Source organism: Brassica napus, chromosome C2 (assembly GCF_020379485.1).
Source record: "Brassica napus cultivar Da-Ae chromosome C2, Da-Ae, whole genome shotgun sequence".
Taxonomy (NCBI): domain Eukaryota; kingdom Viridiplantae; phylum Streptophyta; class Magnoliopsida; order Brassicales; family Brassicaceae; genus Brassica; species Brassica napus.
In genome coordinates, this window is record NC_063445.1 from 9,712,425 (window position 1) to 9,736,844 (window position 24,420).

General features: G+C 36.2%; 3 protein-coding genes and 1 long non-coding RNA gene across 4 annotated transcripts; 1 reads left to right on the forward strand and 3 right to left on the reverse strand.

Moving 5' to 3' along the window:
• Window positions 1–101: 101 nt before the first annotated feature.
• LOC125581530 lies at window positions 102–2,447 on the reverse strand. Its single transcript, XR_007319156.1, has 2 exons — window positions 591–2,447; window positions 102–396 (listed from the first exon to the last, which is right to left on the reverse strand). It is a non-coding gene; the product is annotated as an uncharacterized LOC125581530 (long non-coding RNA).
• A 5,231-nt stretch (window positions 2,448–7,678) lies between these two features.
• On the forward strand, window positions 7,679–9,642 carry LOC106420822 (cell division protein FtsZ homolog 1, chloroplastic). The gene is made up of 6 exons (XM_013861678.2): window positions 7,679–8,055; window positions 8,157–8,256; window positions 8,346–8,575; window positions 8,654–8,821; window positions 8,898–9,131; window positions 9,229–9,642. The coding sequence occupies exons 1-6, from the start codon at window positions 7,786–7,788 to the stop codon at window positions 9,502–9,504; spliced, it is 1,278 nt and encodes a 425-aa protein (XP_013717132.1). The 5' UTR covers window positions 7,679–7,785; the 3' UTR covers window positions 9,505–9,642.
• A 512-nt stretch (window positions 9,643–10,154) lies between these two features.
• Window positions 10,155–13,396, reverse strand: LOC106420990 (65-kDa microtubule-associated protein 1). The gene is made up of 6 exons (XM_013861830.3): window positions 13,173–13,396; window positions 12,831–12,924; window positions 12,542–12,748; window positions 11,525–12,466; window positions 10,896–10,983; window positions 10,155–10,804 (listed from the first exon to the last, which is right to left on the reverse strand). Exons 2-6 carry the CDS (start codon window positions 12,900–12,902, stop codon window positions 10,344–10,346), a joined length of 1,770 nt encoding a protein of 589 aa, XP_013717284.2. The 5' UTR covers window positions 12,903–12,924; window positions 13,173–13,396; the 3' UTR covers window positions 10,155–10,343.
• A 2,483-nt stretch (window positions 13,397–15,879) lies between these two features.
• LOC111202870 (glutathione S-transferase T3-like) lies at window positions 15,880–18,152 on the reverse strand. Its single transcript, XM_048748703.1, has 4 exons — window positions 17,622–18,152; window positions 17,196–17,205; window positions 16,187–16,798; window positions 15,880–16,136 (listed from the first exon to the last, which is right to left on the reverse strand). The coding sequence occupies exons 1-4, from the start codon at window positions 18,150–18,152 to the stop codon at window positions 15,880–15,882; spliced, it is 1,410 nt and encodes a 469-aa protein (XP_048604660.1).
• Window positions 18,153–24,420: the final 6,268 nt, after the last annotated feature.

Here is a 24,420-nt window from a genome sequence, read left to right on the forward strand (position 1 = left end):
AGATGATCAAATGAAAGGAGATGAATTGATTTGTTTGTTAAGAAGGAGAGATGATCTTTGTGACAATGAGAAGGAGAGATGAGTTTGTGAAAGAAAACGTATGCAGAAGCTAATGTTATATAGAGAACAAGACTCGACTCATGACACAACACTACAAGACTTACAACATTCTGTGACTTGTGACAAAACACTACAAGACTCGGACAAACAAAACTACAAGACTTGAGACAAAACACTACAAGATACAAGACTTGAGATACACGGACACAACAGAACTAGACTCGTGACACAAGAGTACAAGAGACTTGTGACACAACACTACAAGACTCGTGAGATACACGGATTTCCTCGACCACAAGACCTGAACTCTCCACTCTGCATCACAAGAACAATAACCTGCATCACAAGAACAATAACAGTTTAAACATACAAGAACAAGAACATTTTTTAAAAACCAGAACAAGAATACTAGAAGAAGCTGCATCACAATAACAACTTAAACAGATCAAGAAAATCTATTCCGAGAACAAGAACATTTTTTAAAAAACAGACAAGAACAAGCAACCTAAACATGAAACAGAACAAGAAACCTAATTTAGAACAAGTCATTTATGAGCTTCTTCTTGAGTGATTCTTCATAGTCAGCAAGAGGTTCTTTTTTTCCTAAAAGACTTTGAAGCATATTCATCTTAGATAGCTTCTCTTTAGCGGCCAAATCCTGCTGTTTGATCCTCCACATTGTCTCAAACTCATCCAGATTTTTCTCGTCTACCACCTTCTTCTTACCACTTTTTCACACCCGGGGGACGTTTGTTCTCTGTTGCTTGAGAGGTCTCTGAATCAGCTCCATCCTCACACTTCCTCTTCTTCGAGCTTACATCCTTTTTAGCAGTCATAAGGGCGCACCACTTCTGGTTGTTGCGTAGTTCATTCCAAGCGTGTTCCAAAGTAAATTTCTTCTTGTAGTTGTTGTAGAATATTGTATGAGCAAGTTTCACAACATCATTCTCGTTCTGGCCGCTAGCTTTCTCTCTGGTAGCAGCTTCATACGCACCACAGAACTCGTTTTCAACAAGGACGTTGATAAAGAAAATAAGAAAGGTGAGAAGGAAGAGATAAAGAAAAGAAGAGAAGGCTCAAGCATTGATCACACACACCCAACCATAAACGAGTTGACATATAACTACGACCATTCATCACACAACAATATTGTATTTATTACCTAAGCTAACCATTATCTCACAATAACCACTCCATTTATTACCTAACCTAACACAAAACAACAATTCAGTTTCATTTCAAACTAGAGTAAATTCGTTAACAACTTGACTAAACTGGTTACAATCCATTCAAAACATCATTGACCAAATAAACATTGCTTCATCCAGTTCTAAATTCATTGCTTACTAGATCCGATCCGGCAATTACCGAGCAAAGACAGAGGTTTATCTAGTTCTAAAATCATTGCAACCTAGAATTAAAATCATCAACATTCACAGCATAAATCTCATTCACATTTCTAACTAGAAACGTTTATCCAATTACAAAGATCAATGAGAAAAGATTTACCTTTACAATCGTGGCGGTTTTGTCTGACAAAGAGACAGGTTTTGTGCCCACTTCATGCCTCTTGATCAATTCTGGATCATGCCTCTTGATCCATCCATGTAACGACACAAAGACAGAAAAAAAATTAAAAATATTAGAGTTTTTCCATTTCTTACGGTTCACGAACAAGAATCAAAGACAAGCATAGTTGAAATAAGCAAAGAGACGCTTTACCTTTGGATTCCCTTGAGAAACAATCGCCGTTTGTCTTCGTCTCAGAGAGCCACCACGAGAGAGACAGAGCCATTTTGCTTCCTCGAAGACAGCCACTGATTGAGAGGTCACCGTCTTCCATCCTCGACGAGAGCCACCGATAGGGAGAGCAATCGTTGTTTCCTTCGACGAGATCCACCGAGAGGGAGAGAAATCGCCGGTTACTTCGACGAGATCCACCGACAGGGAGAGAATTCGTCGTTTCCTTCGACGAGAACCACCGAGAGGGAGATAAAAACCGATAGAGACGTCGACGAGATCGACCGTCGACGATAGAAACCAACAGAGACGTCGACGAGATCCACGGAGACGACTTTCGGAATCGCCGTTGTCGCCGAGGAGGAGAGGAAACGAGAAGAGAAAGGAAAGAAAGAAAGAAAGAATCTCGACTCCACCGTTCCTCTGTCCAATAGCGTAGCGACACGTCGCCCTAAAAGGCGCGACTTCGTGCACTTAATTAGGGGACGTGCCTTCGCTTTAATTCCATCTTTCTTAAATTTTTTTAATTAATTATGCTAAGAGGCGCGGCTAAGACATGCCGTTAAACGTGCTCTTAGTATCTTTAGCTAATCTTCGAAAGTTATATTTGGACAACGAAGACTCTTTGAAAGTTGAGATAGAATTTAAAGTTGTTACTACGACCAAGTACTCTTCCTCACCAACGGTAGCTAGTTCAACCCAAAAAGCACCAAATTGAAGAGTTCAAATGTAACACTAGAGAAAAGTTTGTACCAAAAAAAAACACTAGAGAAAGGATATCCTTTGATCCCCAAGCTGAAGGATGTTGCTTTAAATGCGCATCCATTATCTTAAAAGTAGGCATAAAAGTAGGCATGGGCATAAAATCCGGAATCCGAAATCCAAACCGAATCCGAACCGAAAAATCCAACCCGTTATCCGATCCGAAACGTAAAAATACCCGAACGGGTTTTGTATGGTGGTACAAAAAATATTCGAACCCGAAGTGTTATTAACCGAATCCGAACGGGTAACCCGAAAAATCCGAAACTAATAGTCAATATAAATATTTTGAAATATATATAAGTATTCCAATTATTAAATTCAATATTTGTGGTAATACTATATATAATAATAAATATTAAAATTCTAATAAATGCTTTAAGTACACAATTAGTTATAAATAAATATTTTATAATTTGCTCGTTGAAATAAAAAGTCTATTCTCTATAAGGCAATACATATTTTTTACAAATGATGTTTGTTTTCATGCTTTATTTAACATTTTATTGTTATTTTATCAATTTTATATGTGATAAATTAATTTTTATTAATTTAGATGTTTTTCTTTATGTTTTACTTCAAAAAATTTATTTTTTACTTTGGTTATATCCGAACCGAACCGATATAACCCGAATCCGTACGATATATGATTACTTTATGGGTTTTATGATGCAATACAATTTTGAACCGAACCCGAAGTGTTATTATCCGAACCCGATCCGTACTAATAAAATTTTAGTATGAGACCTAAAAGCGTAAACCCAAAAATCTGAAAACCCGAAAAACCCGACCCGAATGCCAACGGTTACCTGAACACCCAGGCCTACTTAAAAATTTCTGTTTTGTTTGGATTTTACTTCTTTTTTTTTTTTTGGCAGCTGTTTGGATTTTACTATTTGCCGTCATTGGCTAAAGTGAATTTGTTTCATTTGGTTAGATCTTTTGTCTAATGGTACTCTTTTATAAAAAAAACTATGTTGGTAAAAATGTTCTGTTTAGGACGCTTTTGGTAACTTTACGGTGGTCTCACGATAATGTCCAATCAACCATATCTGTACACTAAAATGCATTTTCTAATTGTTAGATGCGGAATTGTGTTTAATGAAAGAAAAAGTCAAATACAAACATCAAAATAGCAACACACAATTTTGGTGCCGTACGTACCGCTATGTGCGGATTTTCTTTTAATTATTCATTTATTATGATTATTTAACTTAAAATATTTATTAATTTACTGTTTTTATTATTAATCTAAATCCATATATTTATTTATTATTTTACCTCATAAATTATATAACTATAAATATCTATTTTAAAAGAATTATCCCACAAACTATGTTATTTTTAATTCAAACCAAAAAATCAAACAACATATTAAAAAAAAACAAATTTAATAATTATAATTATTCAAAATAGTTCATGTATTTTATCTATTATAATAGAAGTCATGATTTCTTTCATGTGTGATATTTAATTCTAAATCATCAGATATAGTTATCCTAACATTTGGTTTTAAAATAAACTATATATTGATTCGCACAACCGTGCGAGTTTTTTTATTTATATACTTAAACATTTTAGTTAATACTCCCTCTTGATACAAATATATGATGTTTAAGGTTGTTCAGACACGTATTAAAAGAAATTAAATATTTACTTTTATCTATTACTTTTTGTTTTTTCTTTTAGTTTAAATTAAATATAGTTTAAATTGTTATTATAATTCACTATTAAATAAAATATTTATATAATTCTAAAATTCATTTATAAATCAAATATAATATAATTATAATTTCTAATTATAGTTTATGATAACTAAAATTAAAATTAAGTACTTTTTGGAAAAAAAAAATTGATTCTGAGAAATTTCTTAAAATATATTTATTTGTATTCAAATAAAAAGATAAATATATATATACTATTAAAATAGAAGTCATGATTTTTTTTATGTGTGATTTTTTTATCTGGACCATCCCTAAAACATTTTTAAATTTTACATAAAATTAAAATATCTTCTAATATTTTTATTTTTATTTGAAATACTAATAAATATTTTAAAAAATGTCTAACAAAATCTTTCAAATATATTTTAGAATCTTTTTAATATATTTTCGAAATTAGTTAATTAAAGTTTTAATTATCACAAAGTATAATTAGAAACTAAGTTTTAGTTTAGTTTTGATAGTAACCAATAATTAATAATTATATAAAATATTTTAATAATATTTTAATGATAATAAAAATTTTAAATTTATTTAATTTCAAAATTAAATTTAAGAAATATTTTAAGAGATGTTTTCAAAAATAAATATTCATTTCTATTTTAATTTAATAGTTTAGTTGTGATTTTTTATTTTAGATCACTTAGAAGTCATACCTTTAAATATTTTTACCATGTAATACAATTAATTTACATTTCCCTTCATAGATGAAACGTTTGATCTTTATTCATGTCATATATATAAGACTTTAGTTTACTGTTATTAATGTATGTGTGTTCCGCTGAGTTAAAAATCAATTTGGTTTATTATTTAAATAACTATACGAAATTGGTTTAATTAATCATTATATACCAAATTCTATATTATGTAGGTTCAATTTAATTTAATTTTTACATATATTTCAAATTTAGAAATAAAATAAAAATTATGTAAATCAATATTGTTACATAATAATGTTTTCAAAATAAATTTTCTTACAAAAATACAAAATTTATAAATATTATAGTTATAATATTATATGCGACAAAAATATTATTATAAAGTAAGATAAGTAAGATAATATATGATACCAAATTATATTAATTTATTGATATATTTTATTGCATAACCTAAAATATTTTAATATTTAAGAAAACATGCACGGTCGTGCGGGTCAAGATCTAGTTATAATTAATTTATGTAAAAGTTGATAAAAATTTAAAGAATTGTCCAAATTAAAAAATCATGCATGAAAATTTCATCACTACAGTGTATATATATATTAAGAGATTTATTATAAAAACAGTATATGGTTGAATCTATAGTATTGTGTTTTAAAATATTACTAGATTTTGATCCGCGTTTAGAAAGTGTTTTTTTTTTCATTTATTGATCCCAAGCTGATTTAAAAACTACCATTATTGTTGTTCAAATCTTAACAATTGAATTTTTTATATTTTTATCAATACATTTTTTTTAACACAATACCTATATAAATATTGATACATGTATGATATAATTAATAATACCATTTATTATGCAAATAAAATAGTTTTAGGATTTTTAATATTTGATTCAATTTTATTATTTGCAAGGTAGAATTCTAACATTATTATATTTGCATAATAAATTTATTATTATTATTAATTAGATCATATACTAGTATAAAATCTAGAATAATTAAATGTTATTATTATTAAGTAGATTATAAATGGTTATATACAAATATAATTATTTGTTGATGGAATATTGTAGTTTTGAAATTATGAATATCTAATAATATTTTGATGGAATAAAAAGAGAATTAAATGTGGAAGTCCCCTTGGTCCAGTGGTTTGACCAAGAGTTCATTAATGCTTCTACACCAAGAAGTCTGAGTTTTAATTCCCAGAGAAGGCGGAATTATGCGAATTAAATGAGAAAAAGATTACAAGAGATCTGAGCACGGCGCAAGAAGTACCGTTAAGCATGGATCCCATAGGGCGGCTCAGGTGATGCAGTCAGGCGTGAATCCTCATACGACAACTATAATTGTCGGCTGTAGAATCGTCTGTAATATTTCTCATAGTTGTAATAACATAATTATCAAGCGTTAAAAAAAGAGAATTAAATAGGTTGCTAGGATGTTATCTTGAAAATACAAAAAAAAGCAACATTCTAGGGTGAAAAAAAAGTCACACATATAGAGTAATTTATTTATTTTTATTCATCACGTTATTTTTTATTTTAAATCAGAGTATCGTTAGAGCAAACTTAAACTCTAAGAGTTGTGTTGATAAAAAAACAAACATCTTTTATACAATAAAACACAAGTCAATCAACAATTCTCTGAGTGACATGTGTCATTTACAGTTTTTTTTTAAATTATTTTTTTTTGTTTTAAACGATTAATTATAAAAATTGATTTTCAGCAATTGTTTAATCATAAACACAAAAAAAAAAACTCTGTAACCGTAAAACCTTTTCCATTTTTAATTTTTTGAAACTGTAAAATTTAAAAATCCCTGGATTTTCTCAAATCACCACGTTCAAAAGTGAACATATCTTCTACAACTCCTAAATCATGGACGTTTCAAACTGTTTCTTACTTATATATATAACTTTCAATCAAAAATTTGTTTTTTTTTAATTTGCTCTCCTTTTCCACAGTTTCATCTTCTTCGTCGATTTGTTTTTTTTTTTTTCTTTTGGGTTCTAAACCTCGCAAAAAAAAATTTATGTTTTGATCCAGAATTCTATTCTTCCCAACGTAATACTCTCTTTTTATTTTTGCATGATTCACATTAAAACATACCAGTCGAGTTTTATCCTGGTTCAGAGCTTTAGTTCTTTCAAAAAAAGGGAAATCAAAAACATTGTCAAGGTATAGTAAGTATATATGACTGTATTAATTATATAACTTATATTTGAGATAGATTACTCTTTTCTCTTTCTTTGACAAAAAAGATTCAACTATTTACAAACAGGTGTTTCTTTCGTTAATGGTTTGGATGTGTATATATAATCTCCAAGCACTATAACCTTAACTGGATTTGAAATACTAACGTGAGTATTTGGCATCAGTTAACCATAACTTTTTTGGTGTTTTAAAGCTTTGTCTGCAAATAATTTAGGTTAAATATGGTTATAGAGAAAAAGAAAAGCTAGGCCATTTTACCAATGAGGTACATGAAGGTGGGAATTACCGAACGAGATTAAGGTCCATTGTTAAAAGATGTAATTTTAGTTAATTATAACTGCAAGCTGTTATAATTTCCTTCGTAAAATATTTTTAATTTCAGGTTTTTAGTAGAACAAGTATATTTTTTGGCTAAAGCAAATACCACGTTGATGTTGATTATATTTCCTAATACTAGTAATCAATAAAGCGTTGCAATTTTAACGCGAAAACGGCGTCGTGGAATGACGTTGAGAAAAAAAAACTTTCCTTTGTGCGAGAGAAACCAACACTGAAATGTTTTTACTTAAACCCTAAAAACCTCATCTTTTTGCTGTACTCTCTGAGATCAACGGTGACTAAAAAATGGCGATTAGTCCGCTGGCGCAGCTCAACGAGTTAACGATCTCTTCCTCGTCCTCCTCATTTCTCGCGAATTCGATATCCAATTCGTTGCATAGTAGCTTCGCGAGTACGAGAATCAGCGGCTTCCCGAAACGAAGAAGCGATTCAAAGTCCAAGTCTTTGCGGCTGAGATGCTCCTTCTCCCCGATGGAGACCGCGAAGATTAAGGTCGTTGGTGTCGGCGGTGGCGGTAACAACGCCGTCAACCGCATGATTTCCAGCGGCTTGCAGGTTCATCTCTCTTCTCCTCGAAGAAAGAAACAAATCAATTTCATCCTTTTTGCTTCGAATTGATTTCGAAAGATCCCATTTTGATTCCTTATGTTTGACAGAGTGTTGATTTCTATGCGATAAACACGGACTCTCAAGCTCTGCTTCAGTCTTCTGCACAAACCCCACTTCAAATTGGAGAGCTTCTCACTCGTGGCCTTGGTTAAGTCTCTCTACAGACAAGTAATGTTACTCCTTTTTGTTAAAGATGCGAGCTTTTGAGTGTTGACACTCTCTGTTAACTAACGCAGGTACTGGTGGGAACCCGCTTCTAGGAGAACAAGCTGCTGAAGAATCTAAAGATGCTATTGCTAATGCTCTCAAAGGATCTGACCTTGTTTTCATTACTGCTGGTATGGGTGGTGGCACTGGCTCTGGTGCTGCTCCTGTCGTAGCTCAGATTTCAAAGGAAGCTGGTTATTTGACCGTTGGTGTTGTTACATATCCTTTTAGCTTCGAAGGACGTAAAAGATCTTTTCAGGTATATATGTCTTGACACACCGTTTCTTGTTTTAAGTGTTTCAGTCTTGTTATGACTAATCTTGGCTTGACTGTCTAGGCGTTGGAAGCCATTGAGAAGCTGCAGAAGAACGTTGATACGCTTATTGTGATTCCAAATGATCGTCTGCTAGATATTGCTGATGAACAGACACCCCTTCAGGACGCTTTTCTTCTTGCCGATGATGTTTTGCGCCAAGGAGTTCAAGGAATCTCAGATATTATTACTGTGAGTTTGTGCATTTGTACAAGTTGGCTGATGAAAATGATCCTTAGGAAACAGTATGTATTGTTCTTTTCTTCAGATACCTGGACTGGTCAATGTTGATTTTGCGGATGTGAAAGCGGTTATGAAAGATTCTGGAACTGCAATGCTTGGGGTAGGTGTTTCCTGCGGCAAGAACCGAGCACAAGAAGCAGCTGAGCAAGCCACTTTGGCTCCACTGATCGGCTCATCCATACAATCAGCCACTGGTGTAGTTTACAACATTACCGGCGGAAAAGACATTACTTTGCAGGAAGTGAACCGAGTTTCTCAGGTACTGGAATAATCTTGATTCAGTTCAGTTTGGGTGTATACTGTATTATACAATCCACAGTCTTGTCATGTTTTTGGTGGGGGGTTTGCTTTTGCAGGTGGTGACAAGTTTGGCGGACCCATCAGCCAACATCATATTTGGAGCTGTTGTGGATGATCGCTACACTGGAGAGATTCATGTAACGATTATCGCCACGGGCTTCTCACAGTCTTTCCAGAAGACACTTCTGACTGACCCAAGAGCAGCTAAACTCGTGGACAAAATGGGATCAACCGGTCAACAAGAGAACAAAGGAATGTCACTACCTCACCAGAGGCAGTCTCCTGCAACTATCAACCCCAAACCGTCTTCTCCCCGTAGACTTTTCTTCTAGTATTCTTTTGCCTTTTTCGTTTCTAAGCAGAGTCCTTTATGAAAAATGTAATGATCTTCAGGCTCAATACCAATTACTTTTGAGTTTGCTTAAAATGTCTTCAAATCAAAATTAACATATCAATCTCATATTAATGCATAACTTGCACCCAAACAACATACACAACCGCTATGGGCACAGACAAGATAGTATGTTCATATTAAATATCTATAACACTAAACAAAGCAAGGTGACAAAAAAACAAAAACAAAGCAAAGAATAGCCTATGCTTATACATGTGTCTTAACATTAATGTAACATGAGACTTAGATTTCTACATCAGCAGCATGTCAGCATCCCCAAAAACTAGAAGATCATTAGAGTCTTTTGTTTTACTGTGGCTTTGTCATTAATAATCACATGTGAGGCTCAAGGACCACTGGAAAGAATAGCCAATTCACCATAGCCAGCAGGACGGCCTGAAGTGGGCTCATGTCAGCCACCTTCCAAGTAGCATACTAATGTTTCTTCTCAATGAGAACCAACATTTTATCACCACCCATCAGTAATGACATAGTTTCTCAAGGGATTGAACAGGTTTCATTCGGGATGACTTAGGCTAAATCTCTAAGGAATATACATGCAGTTTTGGCGGTGCTCCTGCCACAGTCTCAACAAGATACTTTCTGATATTCCATGGCAAACAACATTAACAAAACATACACATACACATTCTAGTACACAATTCTACTCACAAACATCTTTTTTGTCTTCTCTCAGGTGTTTCACAGAACCCTCTCTCAGCCTAAAACACAACTCACAAACAGAAAGAAAACTACAGATATATTCCTTTCTCATCTTTACGGTGAAGCTGAAACTTGATCTGCAGCACCAGACCCCGGAGATGAAGAAGCAGCTTCCTCTTTCGAAATGGCAACGTAGTTCGTAGGAGCAGCCGGCCTGTTAAGACTCTCCCTTCTCCCTCCTTCTTTCGCAATAGACCTGCTTCCGTTCTGGTTTGCATTCAAAGATAAACGCCGGTTGGCTCCTCCGTTGTTAGCTCGTGTCCCCACAGGTTTCTTAGCACTGACTGGTCTTGCTGCAGGGCTTGGCCTGGTGCTAAACGCAGAGTCTTGCTCTACGTGTGGCTGTTCTTGAACCTTCTTTTGCTCCCTCAGCCTCCGTTTCTCATCTTCTCGTTCTTGCCTGAGCATACCGTACTCATCTAACATAGCTAGCAGAGGAACGCCATCGTATGCAAAGGACATGCTGTGTTCCTCTTCCCAAGCTCGGATCTTGGCAACCAATGTGTCAACCATCGCTATTCCACAACAAGCAAGAAAGATTCCAGTTAAGATTATGAATATCAATCAAAGAGAATGTTTAACTTTAAGTTCTTCTTCTACACATACCAGGAATCTTGCTAACCAGAATCCTGGCTTTCTCAGCTCTCTTGAGATTCAAATGCGCTCCTCTGCTTGCACTGTACCTGTTGTGATCCTGTTCTCACAAACCAAAAACCATGGAAAAAAAAAACTCAAGATCCAATTTAATGTTATTGTCTTATGTGGGCATACCGATTCCAGTAGTTTGGGTTGGGCAGTGGTAGTTAGGTTCGACCAAAATCTCGCCGAACTGAACCGGAAAAAGTTCAGTTCGATATTCAGATAGTTCGGCTTTTATATTTTTTTACCAAAACTAACCGAAGTTTTTTGTTTCGATTATCTTTTGGTTGAAAATTCGGGTAAGTTTGGTTAATTTCGGTTAATTTAGTTACTTCGGTTTAAAATTTTGAGTTACTTAGGTTCAAAATTTGTTAGCAAATTTTGTTTATTTACTTTTTAAAAAAAAAAAAAATTCTTGAAAATCTTAGCTAACGATTAACCGAAAACCAAAGTTTTTTTATAAACCTGACGAATCGAACCTAACTTCTCACCGAACTAACCAATTTTTTTGTTCGGTTCGGTTTAAAATCCCAGGCCTACTAGTCTAATGATTCATCACAATGTGTGACTGAGAAAAAAAAAAAACTAGGCATTACCCGGTTGTAGTCTTCTAACCAGCTCTCTTCCTCACAAGCAGAAATCCATTTCTCAACTCTGTCCAATACATCCTTCCTACTAACCGCTTCTTCTCTAGCCTTAGCTATCTGACCATCCATATCCGCCAACAACTCAGTATGCTCCACGTTCCCAGCATCAATCAGCGACATGATCCTCTCGCGAGCCGACTCAGGGTTTATCTCCACGTGCGCGCGAGCGTATATCTCCTCTAGCTCGGTCTCTTTCTTGAATGCAATCTCCTTCATTCTGCTGGCTTTCAGCTGGTCAAGCCTGTCCACTTCCACCTCCGCCTCCTTGATCAGATCACGTGCGAGAGCGCCTGGGGTAGTGACGTCATCGACTGAAGATGAAATGTTGCACGTGACATGATTGAAAAGATCCCTTTCTTCCTCAGGAGTGTCCATCAGGTTCCAGAGATCAATCAGCTGAGTGGCAAGGTCTTGAAGCTTTTGAAGTCTTTGTTTCTTGTCATCTTCAAGAGTCGAGACGGTTTTAGCCAACATGGAGAGAGTGTCGTTGCTAATGCTCTTGGCCTGGACACCTGTTTCTTCATCTAAGCTGGGATGAACTTGTGTCACGGTGGTTAAGAAGTCCAAAGAGAGAACGGCGCATAGATCATGGACAGTGCTCACAAACTCGAGCACTTTCTGCAGCCTTTCGCTCTTCTCTTTCTGAAGCTCTTGGAGTTGGCTGTGGAAAGAGTCTAGTTTCTTGAGAGACAAGTCAGATTCATCGACTATAGGAGGAAGTGGAAGCTCGTTATTACTCAAACCACCTGCAATCTCTCCCGAGATCTTCTGGATTTGTGATTGCACATCGGAGAAGTCTCTGACTCTCTCCTCTTTCTGTTGCCAGAGTTGTTCGAGAGCTGGTGCTATAGCAGCAAGCTGTTCTTTTATCGTTCCATGAGACTTATCAGGCTGCATTGCAACAACAGAAGAAACAATCACTTACAATGCCACTTCTGAACTTGGGACAAGAGAAACAAAACTTACAATGCCGTTAGCAAAGGTTTTATCTCCAAGAGAGGTAGTGAGGCTGGAGAGTTCAGCGTTAGCATCAGACAAGGTCTGAAGAAGCTCGGCGCGGGACTTGGCAGCTTGTTCAACTTTACGCTTGTAAACATCGAGACACTCTTGCTCTATCTGAAGAAGCATCTTGTCTCGTTGCCCATCGCTCTCACCTACTTCATCCCATATTTCCTGTTTTTTAAACAATAATGTTATTCATGCCACACAAGAATTGAGTAAAAAGGCATGCAACAACTTCGGTATGAGATGGTACCTGCAGTTTTTGGAGTAAAGTACCACAAGTAATCTCCCCGAGATGAGGACTTTCAGCATCTGTGACCGCCATTGTCACGAACTCAGAATGTTTCCTGCAGAAAAAAAAAAAAAAAAATGACAGTTAGAGACTAGAACTAAAGTAAGAGCTAAATGGTACACAGAACTTCTTCACAGTGATTAACGGACATTGCTAGAAGTATATTAGATCTTTCTTAATAATATAGCAGAGCAAGCTTGGAGCAAAACAATCAAACAGCATTGGATGATGAAACCAAAGCAATCAAAATAAAAACATCATACTGATCAAACCGAACAGTGAAAAAAAAGGGGGTATGGTTACCGAGATTGACACTTGATTTCGAGGGTTTTAAATGAGTCTATCTCTCTCTCTCTCAACAAGAAGTGTTCTTGTAGATCTGAAGCTCAGTGACGACAATATAAACTAAAAAAACAATTGAGAGAAAATCTGTGAGCAAGTGATGATGGAGGAATATCTATCTACGGATGGATGGAATGGAGAGGTGCTGTTGGGACGGACCCACACTTCTTTGTACTATTGTTTACGATGGAAATTTTATACACCCCCTTGTTTTTCGGCTATATTACAAAACATGACACTGTCTTCCAGTCTACCTTTGACTTAAGGTGCTTTGCTTGTTTGACCAAACCAGTTACTTTAGTTTTTTTTTTCCCTCAGAGCATCTTTAGAGCACCTCCCTCCATTAGGAGGGTTCTTTAGATTAAATTAGTGTTTAATTGTGTGATTTGAAAGCTTAAGGATCTCTGTTAGTCTATTTAATTTTTTCATCCTCCATTGGTAGAACCTCCATTGAGGTTCTTAAAAATAATTTTTTTTTTATTTTTTTTTAAGTAGAATGATTTAAAATAAAAGCATACATAAAAGTTTTTAAAACATATTAAAAATACAAATACAAATCATGAACGAAAAAAAACCGATTAGTTGAAATCTTAATGCATTCCAAATTTTTGCCATATATTCTCAACCAAATCAGCTTTCAATTGTTGATGTATCTTGTAATCACAGACTTCATTCCGAATGGTCATCACGCTCATAATATTCCCGACATTTGAAGGCATCCCTGGTGAAAAGTTCAAACTTGTGAACTTCGGTTTGATTCCGGTTGTTTAAAAACTGATACATCATACTGAGTGTTCCCATCTCGCTCGTCTTCCACGATCATATTATGTAGAATGATACATGCTCTCATTATCTTTCCAATTTTTATTTTGTCCCACAAAAGAGCTGGATTTTTGACTATGGCAAATCGAGCTTGCAAGACCCTAAAAGCACGCTCGACATCTTTACGAACACCTTCTTGATGTGTAGCAAATAAGGATGCTTTTGGGCCTTGTGGATTTCGAATAGATTGGACAAAAGTAGCTCAGTTTGGATAAATACCATCTGTGAGATAGTAAGCCAAACGGTAGTTGTGTCCGTTGACAATGTAATTAACTTTTGGAGCTCGACCTTCTAATATATCATCAAAAACCGGTGATCGATCAAGAACATTGATATCGTTTAAGGTACCTGGAGGTCTGAAAAACGCATGTCATATCCAGAGATCGTGTGAAGCTACAACCTCTAAAACAATTGTTGGTTTTCCTGATCCACGTGTATATTGTCCTTTCCATACGGTCGGACAATTCTTCCACTCCCAATGCATACAATCAATGCTTCCTATCATCCCGGGAAATCCACGTATTTCTCCAATATCGAGTAGTCGTTGAAGATCTTCTGGTGTTGGTCTTCTAAGATACTCATCTCCAAATAAATCTATGATTCCTTGAACAAAATGTTCCAAGCATAAAAGTGCGATTGTCTCACCAAGTCGGAGGTACTCGTCGACCGCATCAGCTGGGCAACCATATGCCATCATACGAATTGCTGCCGTTGCCTTTTGTAACGGAGAGTGACCGAACCTTCCAGTAGCATCTCTTCTTTGTTGAAAGGATGGGATTTCAGCGGAGAGTCGATCAACAATACGCATAAACAAGGGCTTGTTCATGCGAAAACGGCGTCGAAACATGGGAGACGGATATGTTGCATCTTCCCTAAAATAATCGTTCCATAACTGCATGTGTCCTTGTTCTCGATCTCTTGCAATGTAGGCTCGTTTCTTTTTTGACCTTGATACTTCTTGACGCTCACCATAATGAATGAGAAGATTTTCGAATTGTTGATCGAATTGTTGATCACAAATTTGATCAAATCTGTGATTCATTTCTTCAAAAGGATCGGAAGAAGAAGATGCCATTTAAGAAAGAAATGTGAAGAACAAAATTTAAAGAGATATGAAAAAAAATAAGGAGAAGAAATAATCGAGCGTTGTTGTTGTTTTGTTTGCTCGGTACGGTGAAACAATTTTAAAGAGACATGAAAAACAAGAAGGAGATGAAACAATTTGGTCGACTCTCTCTCTCGTGTTGTTGTGTTGATTTATAAAGAAAACTCTCTCTCTGTTGTTGAGTTGATTTATAAAGAATAAGACATACTCACGAGATAGATACAACAAGAAAAGACATCACATTCATCACATACATGGACCACAAACTCACAAGATACAACAAGACAGCAACTGCTTACACAACAAGACAGACTCACGAGATACAACAAGACAGCAAAAAGACAGTGACTACACAGACTCACGAGATACACACTTGCTTTTTGAGTTTGTTTCTTCTGTCACATGTCTTGGCGGTCTTTGTCTCTGCAAAAGCAACAAAATAAAATAAGCAAACAAACATAAACATAAGCATGGAAATAGCTTTCGAGAAGGAAACATAAGCATGGAAATGGCTTTTTCATAACTTAACAAACACCACAAAGCATAAGCATTAAGCAAAATAGCATTAAGCATTAAGCGTAAATGTTACAGACTCAGACACAAACCAGTAGCATCAAGAGACACAACCCGAAAGCATTAACAGACACAAACATAAGCATTAAACCGAAAGCATTAAGAGACACGAAGCATAAGCATTAAGAGACACAAACATAAGCATAACCATAAACTCAGACACTGAAACTAAGCCAACATGTCCTTAATAAGCTGATCTTTCAAAGCAAGTTCTAGTTCAGTTAATGGCTCTGTCTTGACAATGAGACTCTCAAGCAATTTCTGCTTGTTCAGCTTATCCTTCAGGGCAAAGTCATTCTGCCTAATCTCCCACAGGTTGTGAAACTCCTTTCCTTCCTCTTCCAACGTCGGCTTGCTCACAGGCTTTTTAGCTTTTGCCTTTGCTGCTTTAACCCCAGCAGGCCGTGCGGAATTATCATCCTCTCCTGGCACAGAGGTTGGTAGTGGATCAACCTCTAGCTTTTTCCTTTTCGACTGACTTTATCTTTAGTAGTAGATGCTCCACGCCATTTTTGATCATGGCGAAGCTCCAACCATGCGTGCTCTATTGTGTACTTCTTCTTGTAATCATTAAAGTAAATCGCGTGAGCCATCTTCAAGATGTCATCCTCGTTCTGTCCACTCGATCTCTGTTTCGTTGCAGCTTCATAGGAGCCAACAAACTTACACACGCCTTCATTGATCTTCCCCCACCTTGCTTTACAGTGCACCGGTCCCCTCTTTTGCAAACCAGCCAGCTTGGGACTCGCAGCAAAATAAGAAGCAATTCGTTTCCAAAACGTAATTGCTTTCTGCTCATTCCCAACCACTGGATCCTTGGAAGTGTTCAACCAAGCACTTATCAGCACAACATCTTCCACCGGTGACCATTTACGCCTCTCTTTACGGCCAGACACAATCTCTACGTCATCGTTGCCATCTTCATTCCATTGTGAAGAGAAAACAGAGGCATCAGACGCAGAGACAGTCTGATAAGGCTCACGAGGAACAGACGCAGAGACAGACTCATTCCATTGAGTGTTTGGAGTTTGACTGTTCAAGAGATTTTGAAAGCTACATTGTTGAGTATAAGGATCCATAAGAGAATCTAAAGAGAGAAAGAACAAAATAGCTTTGGAGAAGGAAAGAAGATGGAAATAGCTTTGGAGAAGGAAAGAAGATGGAAATAGCTTTCGAGAAGGAAAGAAGATAGAAATGAAAACAGAAGCAATAAGTAAGAAGAAGCAGTGCAGAGAGCAAATTGGTTTTATAATCGTTAGAGTTTTTTGTTGTTGAAGCTTTAATGGCAAGTTTAAATGCCAAGTTTTAATGTTGTTAAATATTTTAAGTTGGAAAAGTTTTAAGTTGTCAAAGTTTTAATGGGAAGAGAATCAATATGTATACCTAACACTAAATCAACCACGCAACCTAAATGTCAAAACTAATGTTCATTTAATTCCCAACCATTTACAGGTAAATCTACTTAGACATGAAATATAATTTACCTCTTGTCCACTGTGAAATGAAAGACAAAAGCTTTGATGTGATCATCTTAAGCAAAGTTCCGTTGCCTTTCTTCCACGCTCATCCTCAACCCTCACACAACCAACAAACAAAGTATAATTAAAAGCTTGTTCTCTGTAATGAGATAAACGAAAACTAAAACAAAAAACAAAAAAAGCTTCGTCTGATCATGTGAAGCACAAATTCAGATACTACCATAGAGCCTTAACCAATTATATTAAGCATATCGATTCCACAAACAATCATTTCCACCATCGCTAACTTATACAAAACAAAGGAAAACTTAAGCTTAAGCATATCGATTTCCAGAAACAATGTACTAGTAATCTAACAGACTTCACAGTCCTCAATATTATAAAAAAATCACCATCGACATCAATTTTAAAAGACAAGGGATGATTTCTTACCGATAAGGAGATGGAGTCGAGATTCCAGACGAGGTTTGAGAGAGATTCGAGGAGGTTCGAGAGAGAGAGGACGAGACTTGACAGAGAGACGACGAGAACGAGATCATCGAGCGACATGACGGAGAAGTCGAGAATGAAAGTCACCGGGAGAGAAGATGGAGAAGTGGAGACAGAGACGACGAGCTTCGACAGAGAGACGACCAGGTTCGAGATAGGGACGACGAGACTCGAGAGAGAGACGACGCGATTCGATTTAGAGACGCCGAGAACGAGATCACCGACCGAGAAGACGGAGTTCTCGAGAATGAAAGTCACCGAGAGAGAAGACAGAGAGACCACCAGGTTCGAGATAGGGACGACGAGACTCGAGAGAGACGCCGAGATTCGATTCTGAGTCGCCGAGAAAGAGAGAGGCGCGGAGATCGCCGAGATCGCCCAGAGAGAAGACGGAGAAGTCGAGAATGAAAGCCTTTGGCTTTCTCGCGAAGGAGAGAGACAGCATTGATGCGCGGTCCAATCACAAGGCGCCATGATAGGGCTCCCAACTGAAACTCGAAAGCCCAATTTAGAGAGCGATGCTGCATTAATTTGGGCTTTTTGATTTATTTTTATTCAGTTTGGTTAGGGAACTTGGGCTAAGTACTCTCCGATGGAGCTGCTCTTATCCATAGAAACACTAATGAATTTCTTAATGATTATTTAATTATATAAGTGTAGTTAGTGGACTTAAAAAATTGAGTTAAGAAACTGTTCGATTTTGTGTTTTCAATGGTAGTTTCTTAACTAAGAGTTCTTAAAACAAAAATAAAAATTTAGGTAAAATTTATTTACTAAATAAAACATATTACAAGACAGCTTTTCAACATAGGATTTAAAATAAAAACATAAAAACACACAATTATTAAAATAAAAACATAACAAAAGGGTTGAGGATTGATACAACCTTGTTGACTTATAAGAAGATCAACAAAGTTGGAGGTCTCAGTATATGGAGTGGTAGAATCCATATTTAAAATTTCAATGAAGAGAGAATGAGAAGAAGGATTGTTTGGAGAAGATGAGAAAGAGAAAGGGATTTAATAGAAGAGAAGAGAAGAGAAACGGTTTAATAGATGAGTTGACATGTTCCTAACATATTTATTACCTAATGCAACACTAAACTGAGCATTCATCACACGCGGTTTAGCTAACTATAACCTAACTCTATCAAGCATTTACTACCCACATCTATCAACTACTATCCAGACAAAGCAATAAAAAAAAAGCAAGACTTTACCTGACCGAGAGTCTCAAGTTGTGGTTGCTTCTCGAGGAACTTGATGTGTTAATTAACCTCTGCCAAAGTATCTTCAACCACAAATAGAAGCCTCGCAGAAGAATGAAGACATTAAAAAGGAATTAATATACATAGATCATTCACTGCAACAATTCAATAAACAAAGCTCTTAACTTGATGCTACCCTCTCTAACTTATGACATATACATTCTTCACCACAAATCAGTTAATTCAATAACGAAGAAATATCTCAATCAATTAAACATCCAACAAGACTATATCAGTTAATAGGCAACAAAACAATCGGCTCCTAATTAACCCTCCAATAAGACTAAAGGATGAATCTTTACCTCGAGAAAGGCCTTAAAGATCCACAAAAACCCAATGATCCACTGAACAAACCCACCTACAATGAACAAGACAGCACAAAGGATTACGCTTTGATCCTATACTCGGAGAAGGATCACCAACGTTTGATTCGAAAGGTCAAAACTTTACCAGTTTCGTCGAGATGGAAACATGTAAGATCGATCGAATCCTCATCATCGAACTCATACTCACGTGTGATCGATTGCTTCCTCATCATCCATTCTCTGTTCAAAACTCAGACACGGAATCGCTTAGACAAAAACTCATTGAAACAATCGAATCTACTAGAAAAGGATACATCGAATCTACCGTTGATTAGATTGAAGGGTCGCCGGCAACCAATCAGAGAAGAACGAAGATCACGGGTTCTGGTCTTGGAGACGACTTCGGTTTTGGGAGTGAAGATGGAAAACAAGAGAGTGGAGATGGAGTTTGGGCTGAAAGAATAGCTAGAGAAGAAGGGGATGAGATTGATGCGGCGTAGGGCATCGTCGTCTCCGGAGATCGCGAGAGGAGCGGAGAAGACGAAGAAAGATAGAGAGAAATTAATGAGATGAAGAAAAATTGAAAAACATAAAAATTCAACTTCTGTTTCCTCGCTGACACGTGTCTTTAAAAAACCCTTCCAAAACGGTTCCGAAAATCGCCAATTAAAGATCGGTTACAGCCTATAAATTTCATTTTCATTTAATTAAATGACCAATTTCACTAAAAACACATCAACATAAACTGGGATAAAGCTGTTCTTAGATTCTCATTAAAAAAATTGGTCTATGTAATTTTCAAATTTTTATAAATTTAAGGATTTAAATTAATATGTATCATTTTATTTTAATTTATATATTTGTATTTCTAAATCGGTTTATAAAAACGTAATAGAAATTATTCGGTAATATATATAAGGGAATTTGTGGTCTGTAGCCCAAAATGATACTTTAGTGATGAATCTCTGCAAATCATTGTTTGTGGAAGTAATTAGTGAATCATCTGATTATTAATGGTCTTCTCATTGCCGTAAAAGTTGAGGCGTTGTGTTAGGATAGGGCCCGTTAAATACTATTATCTCTATTTGTTCATGCAAATGTCATGTATAGCTAATAAGTAATAACTCTACCAAACAATTACAACAAAAATTATTTACCAATTATGTTTTAGGGACCATAGATCACAACACTTACAGCATTTTGATTTTTTTGTTGTTGTTTAGTATTTGATGAGATGGTGTTAGTAGTTTAGCACTACGATTGATGAAATCTTATTTACTTTTTTTTTTTTCATTTTTGAGTTTGAACTTGGATAAAGAGGGTTTAGTCTCGTAAGTATAGGTGCAACAAAAATGATGACGTCGGAGGTAACGAGAATTATTTAAGCGTCATATATTATAAAACCAAACTAGAAAAGAAGAAGAGTTATATGCAACGAAAAAGTCATACCAATCTTAGTTGGCAAATTAAATATGAAATCGACATAAATACTGAAATCCACGCCAGGTATTGATAAAAGTATATTATAAAGTCAAAAGTGAAGAAAACACAAATAAAAAAAGACGGTGTTCTTAGAAATCATTTATTGCAACAACTATATTAATAACAGTTGTCACATATAGTAAAAGTTCTGTGTTTTGAGCTGGGTTACGAGTCTTATGACCATCATTTAAAAAAGTGGAAATTTTACAAAATCAAAAAGTATTATTTAATAAAAAAAATTTATTGCAACCATTAATCTTACAAACAATCGTCGAAAATAGTAAAAAGTGTTATAAAACAATAGATTTAGAACCGAATGTTTCTGTGTTTTATTAATCATAACATATTCATTTATATTAGAAATACAAGTCATAGAAAAATGAAAGTATCCAAAACCTAAACCAACTACGATTAAGAAAACTACTAATACATAATAATGAAAAGATAACAATTACAAGGAAAAATAAATAAATTTTCTTTTTCTCCAAAGCATAAGCCGTGAAGAACCCTAAGATAGGGATGATCACTTTAACTGGGTGTTGGATATGATCCGAGAAGGTAAACGACATTTCTGGAACTGAGATGGATTGAAAAGATCGTCAAGAGATGCAGAATGACTCTTGATATACCCACGATCTAAGGCTAACCACCGAATAAAGAATGAATGTGTTGGCTAACCACCAAACAACACACAAACATGAATTGGCTGACCACCAAATCAACAAGCCGGTTCACACCAATGAACTAACTAAAGAACTCTCTCTCTCACTCAGAGAATAAACAAAATAAACAACCAAAACTGAACTGATTTTATTGATGAAATGGACTACATATTTATAGTGTTTTGTAGATCTAGGAATTAAATGAAAAAGTAGATCTAGATCTAGACTTTAATACGCAAATAAAGAGATAAGACTAGACAAGGTGACTGTTCAGCTTCTGTCCAGATTCGTTGTATCCTGAAGCATGAACCGCGGTAAGGAGAACGACGGATGTGGGACTGTCCGTATGAGCCACCATGTCCAGATCATGAACCATACTGGACCAAGTGTGTCCTATGTCTTCAGATAGGTGAAGGATCCTTGCCTTAGTGAGATTTGGCTGATCAAAGTGCATGAACTGATCAAAAAGGTCGATCAGTCCATCAGTACGGTCGCCGGTACGTGCAGTATGAGGCAATCGAGCCAAAAGAGAGAAGTCTCGATCATTTTGTGAAACCTCATGATCCAAGTCAAGTCTGGCATGATCTTTCTCAAGTCTTGCATGATCTTTCTCAAGTCTGGCATGATCCAAGTCAAGTCTGGTACGGTGAAAAACATGAACCTCGGTTGAAATGTTCAGAACGTCCTGAACTCCATGCTGAGCTGGTTCCATGTAATGATCCGTGGACTGCGGCACATCAAGCCGCCTCTCTTTCTCTCTCCTAAGGTCACGGCCGCCTCTCTTTCTCTCTCTAGGGTTGGGCCGTCTCTCTCTCTAAGTGTATGGGCCGGTTATGGACCGGGCCGGTTATGGACATCCATCAATTGATTTATAACACTCCCCCTTGGATGCCATAACCAATCAGGGATTGTAATACGCTTAATGTTGCCTCATTAAAACCTTATCATGAAAAACCCAGTGGGATAAAAACATGATGAAGAAAAAAGAGTACAACACATACTACTCCGCCTGATACGAACCTCAGTGGAGGTCTTTCAGCCTACGCATCCCAATCTGATGCGTGAGCTTCCTGAACGTACAGGTAGGAAGTGTCTTAGTGAACAAATCGGTCGAGTTATCATTGGACCATACTTGGATCACTTTAACCTCTCCGGTCTTTTTCTCATGTTTTCTGGAAACTCGTGTGTGCATGGACAAGACGTGAGTCTTTGCTGTCGACCACTCTAAACTTTGGTCGGACAGATCTTGACTAAACATACTCATAGATAATATAGACTGAGCATGGTACCATGAACTTGTAATTTCAGGTCGTAAGCCTATGTCTGGTGCATCTTCTCCACACAGATGTATATTGACCATATGCACCAATGTCTTTTCCATCACAGTTTGATCTTTCTTTATTATCATCAGCCATACTCTAATCTGATCGATCTATGTTGAGTCATAGACCTCGTCAATACATGTCCATAACTTGTCTCATGAGTGTCTAAGATCATGACGTGATCAATGATCATTGCTGCAATGAGTTTCTCAATCTCATCAAACTATGGCTCTGCGGCCAAATACACTCATGGACCTCATACATGACTATCAATTCTTCTTGCCTTCGGCAATGCCACATACATTAGATATTGCAGTCCTATATTTATATCTTGATGGCGTCCCATGACCTTTCTTGCTGTGGATCATACCACGCACTTGAATATATATTAGGTCATGGACCTCGACCACACGTGCTTATGGACTGCCATATGATAGCTGATCTTTCTTTTCCACTAGCCCGTACTACAATCTAGTCGGTCCATGCTAGTGTCACAGATCTGTATAAACCTTTTAACCTCTCTTTAGGTTGGTTTAGTATAATCACAAGGAATTCGAATTTCTTTATTAATTTACATATGGACTGAATTTGATCGTTCTTATAGAACTCCTTTACTAGTATTACATACTATATGCAGCTGCTTTGTTTCAGTCCATGAACAGCTTAGGAACAATGATGTCCTTTATCCAGTGATCCATATGATGCTTACTACATATTTATATGTCAATCTAATTTCTTCCTTATGACCAGACCTTTGTCAATTTCGAAATTGTGTAGCAGCATCCACCACATAGGGGTTTATCTCTTTATAATCTGTTACATGGTCTTTGTGAGTATCCTTGTGTAACAAGCTATGATCGAATGCTGTTAGTAGGAAACATGAACACCTTTAGACCTCGTGATCATGTACCATATCTCACGGTTTTTTTTCCCTCACAAGACCCATCTATTTCACTGGTTTATATCAGATGGCGTTTCTGTATATGTATGTATGGCCAATACGCCTATCTCTTCTTTATAGATACTTTAAACCCCATGTTTATCTTTTCAATCTAATCTTTAATCTTTATGAGTACTCTTTCGTGGGTTATGATCCTCGTTTATATCTTTATGTTTAAGTGCTACTCTCTTATGTACAAATATATATTTATGTGTCGACACTTATTTATGGTTCCATTCTGTTCCAGACATGATCTAATCGATTTGAGATTTCATTATCCAGGACCTTTGTTACCTAGCAGCTTGGCGTCCCAAGCTACATGGTTGGTACCTTAGATGTTTAGCTGCACAGCCTTTTCTCAATGTCTGGTCTGGTTTCCTTATGACCTCGGTTTGTATTCTATGCACCTTTCTCTTTTTCTTTCCAAGGTTCCTTATCTTATGGAACACTTTGGTTTATCTTGTATAGACTCTGTAGCAACTTGACTATGTCTCTTTCTAGGACATCAGATTTCGTTTGGTGCTAAGCTGGTTATGACTTAGTCATTTTTTGGGTCAGTGTCTGTCATCTCGATTAGCTAGCTATGTATAATCTTTTCTTTCTTTGGACGTCTATAATTTTAATCCGAGGATCTTTGCCAAGACAATGATGGTTGATACCATTTTGTTTCTTATCATTCTTTACTCTTTACGAGCTTATAGCTTTCTCCTTTTAATGTTGGATAGTCGGATTCATTGATCATGCAATCCGTGTACCTGGCCACT